A 7,289-nucleotide genomic window follows, 5' to 3' on the forward strand; every position below is an offset into this window, starting at 1 on the left:
GGCCACGCCAAACACGATGGATGGTGGTGTGTCGCGGACTGGCAGCACGCTGGAGGGGCTGGTGGCTGGCGGGTATGACGACACGAAAAACAAGCGGAAAGCTCGGAGGGCGCTACAGCAACAACCGGTCGTACAGCGAAAGTGGTGCAACGGTAGCACAGAGCGCAACTAAATGAATGCCGCTCACAGCGTTGGCCCAGTGTCGGCCTAAGGATAGATAGCTGGGAACAGTAAGTAGTGGAAGTTAATTAGCAGCAAGCAAGCATAGAAGAGTGAGGGCGAGGCGGGAAGGTGAGGAGGAGCTTGCCGTGGAAGCTGCGGAGAGGCCTAGCCCGATTAGGTTAGGGCTGCGCGTGACCCAGCATCAGCAGTTTAGGCTCGTTCAGGCACGCCTGCAAATCGTGTGCCCCCCACCCTTGCTTCAAGGAGAGTCACCTGGTCTGGCCAGGCTTGACCGATGTTTACCTGTTCGGCGGTAGACATGCCCCCCTGGCTGAATGGCGCCACGTGTGAGCGAGCTCCTTGCCGGCTTGCCGCGGCTTGAGAAATACATACTGCGCACTACAGCAAAACGAGGCTACCAATCGGACAGCAAGAGATCAATCAGGTACAAGTTGTACTTGGGTGTATACATTATCATTGTTGTTGTTATTATTAACATTTTCTAGTGGCTAATGGGAGAACAAGCTCTGGAAAGAGCCGAAAGAAACAAGCAGCCGGCCGTCATCTATAAGATCTCGCGGTTATGAAGATGTCCCAAACATCGACTCGATCACTGTGTCGGTGTAAGCCCACAGCAGAGACGAGTAATCAGTGCAGAACGTCAATCCGGTGTAGAAGGTACTCCGTCGGCCCTGCAGGTTGTACAGCTTCCGGTAGAACCCGTTGCGAATATCGTCGGTGGTAACAATCAAGGTCTCGGGCGAGTGACTGCCAAAAGCAACAATGCTCGGGTCTTCTGCGGTGTCGTTGGAGAACGTCCCCGCATCGCGCAACCGTTGGACATCAGAAAGGACCAGATCCTTTGCGTCCTGGTCAGTGAAATTGGAGTTGGCAATGATCTTGCTAGTCAAGTAGCCCGGAACCCCCATGTATTCAAACTGCCATTCGAATGGTGTGTGCGGTAGCGCGCCGGGCCCGTTCGCAGGATGGCTATTAGCCACAGTGACCTTGTCCGGGGCTCCCGTGTTGTTGACAACGGCGACATAGTAGGTCATCCAGTGCCATTTCTCAAACAGGCCGGTTTCCGTCGTGTCCAGATCAAATCCCGTTAAGCTCTGGACCAGCGGAGGGAAGGTCACCAGGAGGTTCTTGGCGTGTATCAACTTTTTACTACCGTCGGCGTGGTTCTCAACAACAAGGCTCACGCCAGAGTCCGACCGGTTGGTTTCCACGGCGGTAGTGTGCAGCAAAACATCCTCACCAAGAACGCCAGCAGCACTCTGGTACAGCTCAACCATGCCGTTTGTTGGGGTTATGTAACCTTCGAGAAGAGCATTGACATGCGGGATGCCAAAGTTCTGAATGATGTATATGGTAGGTGCATCCAAAATATTGCCGACATTCTGGACAAACATGAAGATCAAGCGCAATGCTCCTTGCAGAGCATGTTTTTCGACAAACGTGCTGAATGGCTCGAGGAGCTCTTCGGGGACCGGGTCTGGCAGATAATAAACCCCGCGTTCGAGAGTGGTGTATGGTCCGATCGCAGCTCGATACAAAAGCGCCGCAGCTACTGTGGTTAAAAGGCCAGAGGGAGACTCGACTTCTTCGCCGGTCTGGAAATTGGCATACTTGTCGATCAACGTATCCGGGAAGAGTGGCTTCGACTGGACACCCAGCCGGTTGAAAAACTTTCGCGAGGTGTGGTCATTGAAAACGCCCTCGACGCCGTAGTTGATATAACTATCGCCGATGTAAAAAGTTTCAGAATGGCCGCCCAACTGGCCGTTGCGTTCTACCAAAACCACACTGCGGTCTTGGTCTTTGAGCTGAATGGCAGCATATGTTCCTGTTGCTCCTCCTCCGAGAATGCAGACGTCGCGTGTGATGATGTCTTCAGGGGCAAAGTCGCTCTCGTCAACGGACAGGGCGACCGCAGCCGTCGCTGCCAGCCCAGCAAGCTGCCAGAATCGTGGGAACATTGGTGTTAGCTTCAATCGACTCGTTTGAGAAGAGGTTGGGATCGATCTCTCGTAGAATACCGCGGGGGAAAGGGGTCAGTATTTACGTAGGTTTGCGACCTGGGTTACATTTCACAATCTTTACAAGGGGTGGATCTTTGCTGTACTACTAAAAGGAGCCCACATCGTCGGGAGATCTGAAAAGAATCGGCCAGCTTTTAGCCTTTCACATACGAAGTACGGACTCTACGGAGTACGGAGTACACCATGCATACTAAATGATACTAGTCGGACAAGCATGTGAGAAGCGCGTCCACCACCGGGTTCGATTGGCCGATGGCTACTGAAAGAGGGCTGAACTGAAAACTTGAAAAGTGGGACTGTCCGCGTACTCCGGGGTCCTCGAAATTCACATGAAGCAGGATAGGGGCCATCATAGGGCTGCATCTCCACTTCATGAGATCTGGCTTGCAAGTGGCCAGTTGGCGGTTTACCGTACCTGACTAACTGCGTCTCCGTCCGACGCTTAATTGTCTCTAGATACAAAGATCCCCAAGCAAACACCAACTGCGGGAGATTAATCGTCTGCAGTACGGAGTACATTTTTATACTACAAAATCCGAGGAGGATATCCGCCTGCAGAAATTTCCGATACAAGCAAACATGACCAGGATTAACAGACCCGCACTAAAATCTAGTTAGTGCTGCACCAACTGGCGAGTAAAAATCCAGCAGTAACGTTGGCTAGATTTCCGAGAGCTGGGTTAGTAGTTTACTAGTTACTGGGAAGCCGAAATTATGATCATCGCGCCTGACTCGTTTGCGGTTAGAGTTATTACAGTCTGGAACTTACCAGTACCAAGCAGTTGTAAGAAGATTCTGTCGTGTCGATATGTAGTTTCATTATTATTACACTTTATTATTTACTACATGGGTCAAGCAGAACCCAGAACCCCCGGAAACTTGCAAATTTGAAGCTATTCGCATTCCTGTTCCCACCTACTAATTTTCCAAATATGACCGGGGCGTGAGATGATCCTTCCTACCGATCTCCAAGTGCCGGAAGACCTAGCGTGCTGCTATATCCACTGGCCCTGTAGAATACATAATGTTGTTCGGAAATAAAGACCATCCAACTCGCAACAGTTTCTTCAATTCCGCAGGGATATTCATAGACTTTACATGCAGTGAAACGGTAAAATCAGTCAGCCAGTCCGTCAAATACATTTATGAGCAACGCTACCAATACGTAAAAATATTGAATGAGAATTCATATGTAGACAAGCTCCGTTCAGTAGTTCCGCCTCTTGCTACACATTTCCCGGAAACTTAGCCACCAGCCAGTTTCTAAAACACCAACCCACCGCCATCAACCACAATATCGGCTCCATTTATATAGCTACCGCCCACATCACTGCACAAAAGTACTACTGGACCCGTCAGCTCTTCTGGAGAGCCCATCCGGCGCATTGGGTTCCGCTCCGCCCAAATCCGTCGCCAAGGTACCAAGTCGTCTCCTTCATTAAGCACCGTATCCATATACCCCGGGGAGATGGAGTTTACGTGGATTCCATAGCGCGTCCATTCGGCAGCAAGACTGTTCTTCATATGTAGCAGTGCTGCTTTTGAGGTGTTGTAGGCAGCTTGTGGCTGCGGATAGTTGACGCGGTGGCCGGAGATGGACGCGATGAAGACTATTTTACCGCCGTGGTTGCTAGAAATCATCTCTCTTTGCAACTGTCAATAAAAGAATACACACAAGGAGTGGGTGCAAGGCGAACCGTGCTATAGCCTGCGCAGCTATCCAACAGCCAGTCGTGTTCACATCAATAATCTTTCTCCAGTGATCTGCCGACTGCTCTGCCGACGGTACACATCCAACCATACCGGCGAAGCAGCATAGGATGTTGATATTTCCTAGCTGCTGCTTCGCGGTCTGTACAGCAGCTACCACGCCCTTTTCATCCGTCACATCGCAGGATTGGGTAATGATCTTGGCAGATGGAAAGTCCGCTCGCAGTGCTTCGACAGCATCCTTGCCTTTTTCAATCGCATTGGGCAGATCGAACAAGGCCAGTCCGGAAAGACCATGTTCGAGCAACGCGCGAGCAGAGACAATGGCCAGCATTCCTGTGCCGCCGGTCACTATGAGGGGTTGTTAATAAAAAAATTCCAAAAATTAAATAACTAGATAAATCCAATTGGTTTCTTCATACAAACTGCATTCCCATGAACGTTAAACCGTGCAGTGGCCCTCTCTGTTGGGCTACTTCGTGCCGGATACGGTTTTGGTGGTGGAGTCCGCGATGAAGCAACTTCAAAGTCGCCCAGCTGGATCCATGGCATCTTGGAAACAACATCTGGAACGGGTGGGAGAGGGAGATCTTTATTTTCATTTCCGGGTGCCATATTCGCTGAGCCGAGATAGGTTAATGGATGGTTCAAATGTGTTTTGAATGTGGTATCAATTGATTGACGTCGGTCCACCACGGTCCGATCTTTCAAATATATATCTCTTCGTGCAACCGAGTTCAATAAAGATATAGCCTTCAATGGGACCTTTCTTCGACAAAAAGAAGTCTTACAGAGATGATAAAATAACGTTCAAAAGAGCGACGGTACTCCTTCATTAAATGTGTACAGCTGATGCACTGCGGGGAGCAGCATGTCGGGTGGGAGTGCCCCGACACGGAGAGCGACACGGAGAGAAGTACGACCATGTGGCCAGTCAGTCGGAGCACATTGTTTATTGCAAAGATGGCGGCGTGGTTTATGCCAGATACCTTAAAATACAACTCCTACCACATACAAGTATATATAAACATGTCAAAATCGGGATAGTAGTAAGGCCATGTCTACACCACGGCCTTTTATAGTGCGTGAAGAACTAAGTACACGTATAGTAGACAAGCACCCTATCCTTATTCAAACGGACAAGTCTATGTCAAAGGCACAGTTTTTGGCTTTTAGTTGGCTACCATCCTGCATTCTCTATGTGTATACCGCAATAATTATCTCCCGATTTCTTAACAAGCTCGACTACCCAGCGGCCCCGTTACCCAGCTGTCCAGTGCAAATTACATATCGCGAAGTCCTTTTACAGCGCTCGAAGCGAGTCTTTAAGAGGACTCACGACGTATTTTTCACTGGTTCGTGTGCATACTGCATTAGCAAGAAGCCTGCTTGGAACAACCAAAACGAAAATATTTTTTGCATCTATTTGTTCTTGAAATGGAATACTTGCATATCGAAGAGCTCTGGGGTAAGATGTGGAAAATGTCAAGCAGTTGGCCCACTACCTTTCATGGAGGCGTGGATTCCCTTCAAGATCAAGCACTGCAGCGAAAACAACAGCACGGGATAAATCCACCCACGGAGATCGTTCACAATTCTTCAACTCGGCGAGCTACTCATCGTTTTCGTCGTCAGATGAGGAAGTAGGCGAACACCCTAGCAGTCACTCTTTAGGGGCTGATTATTCAGCGTTATGACGGACTCAACCAATTATTTGCTTAGACCTTCAGTCATTTTTCACGCAGTAACTTTCGCGGTAAACGGCTGTCTCCATTTCCGCTTGGATCAGTTCCTGGACACGTAGAAACAGAGAATTTTCATTCCTCGATACTGTTCTCCTGACTGCGCCCGGGAGAAGAATGAGTCGGCGTCGAGATTTGTGCATTCGCGTGGACAAACAGAGGGTTGACCCCCAGAATGCCTCCGTCTCCTTTGACTGGATTCAACTGCACACCATGATCTAATGCTCCACTTCAATCTGCATAACGGTGCTACTGTGGTATTGTTAACTTTTGATTTACGTGGGTCGAGCATTGCTAGTTTTCATCTGTGTGCTGGTCTGGCTGCACGGTCCCATGTCGATTGTAAATTGGTACGTGAAGAACTGAGACCAGTCTGGGGATGCGGGCTATTCCTATTTAGTCAGCATAAGCAGGTTTTCAGTGAAGGACTCGGGGACTCATTCTGTCGAATAATAATAGTTAAATTATTCCGCAATGACCTAAGGAAAGATGCAAATGATGGTTTTTCTTGTTGATCCTGGGGACGTCTGCAGCGTCGGAAGATTCAAAGACGGCGCCGATGGCCAAAGAAACCTCCCGACAGCAGCCCAGCCGATCAATTGATTTTTTTATTACATAACCTTGTGACTGTGGTGGCAGTGTTTTAGTGTACAAATAATAAAAAAGAACCAAAAATTGCCCACGAGGTCCTGGTTCAACTTCGCTTAGCGCTCGATCAATCTTAAGCTACACCCATCTTAACAATACATAGAAAATAAGAGAGAGTACAATAAGTGTAATTCATGAGGCAGTAAAACATCCTATGAAGCAGAAACGGAAACAACCGAAAACAGGTCCTACTCGTCCCCGCTGATTATAGAATTCGAAACATGTTCTGCCAGAAACTCTGGACAAGGTAACAAATAAAAATTGAAGCTATCCATAAAGAATGTAGACATGCAGCGTCGATTCATGTTTTATGGCCAGGTCGCCACTTTGTACTACTACAGTTGGAGTCTCGGCATACTGATACCAGGTATGCAATAACTACTTGTAATACTGTTTATCCGGCGTCGTTAGGCTTCTGGAAGCCGCGGGAAACGCCGATCCCTTACACTAACCTAATCCAGGACTAGTGTGTCCACTATAACGGACAAGATTGGTCCATAGTGCAATATGCTTCCCCGGGAATTCTATGATTGGCCAGGGCAGCTTCACCTCCTCTTCCATCGGCATCCAACATCTCGCTCTGGGCCCAACAACAGCTACGCTCGTCTTGGCCCAACAGAAAAGTTCTCGGCTGCACCGCGAGCTAGTCTCTCTTGATCTCGCGGTCCTTTTTTATTACTCGCGGAATGCTTCATCCTGGGAGCTGAGCTGATGCCAACGTAACGACTCACCATCCGGATGACGACGGATGCTCTTCTGCCCAGATGGGGGCCGGATTATCCTCACGTTTTATAGCCCGGAATAATGCAAGAAGAGCCTTGGCCTTGGCTTGCGGCGTTGCTCATTGGAAGTAATAATCGTACAGCGTGGAAGGCAGCCTGGGGACAGGTCCCATCAACCCACCGTCTCCACCCATCGCCTACTTCTAGTTCTTCGAGGAAAATGTTATTATTAAATACCGACGGATGGCGGCTAGCAACTG

General features: G+C 49.1%; 2 protein-coding genes across 2 annotated transcripts; both read right to left on the reverse strand.

Moving 5' to 3' along the window:
* Positions 1 to 743: 743 nt before the first annotated feature.
* On the reverse strand, positions 744 to 2,144 carry TRUGW13939_06679 (uncharacterized protein; the record flags this gene model as incomplete). Its single annotated transcript, XM_035489830.1, has 1 exon — positions 744 to 2,144. One exon carries the CDS (start codon positions 2,142 to 2,144, stop codon positions 744 to 746), a length of 1,401 nt encoding a protein of 466 aa, XP_035345723.1.
* A 1,326-nt stretch (positions 2,145 to 3,470) lies between these two features.
* TRUGW13939_06680 (uncharacterized protein) lies at positions 3,471 to 4,532 on the reverse strand (the record flags this gene model as incomplete). The annotated part of the gene is made up of 3 exons (XM_035489831.1): positions 3,471 to 3,852; positions 3,905 to 4,268; positions 4,340 to 4,532. 3 exons carry the CDS (start codon positions 4,530 to 4,532, stop codon positions 3,471 to 3,473), a joined length of 939 nt encoding a protein of 312 aa, XP_035345724.1.
* Between the last annotated feature and the right edge of the window lie 2,757 nt (positions 4,533 to 7,289).

Source organism: Talaromyces rugulosus, chromosome III (genome assembly GCF_013368755.1).
Source record: "Talaromyces rugulosus chromosome III, complete sequence".
NCBI lineage: Eukaryota > Fungi > Ascomycota > Eurotiomycetes > Eurotiales > Trichocomaceae > Talaromyces > Talaromyces rugulosus.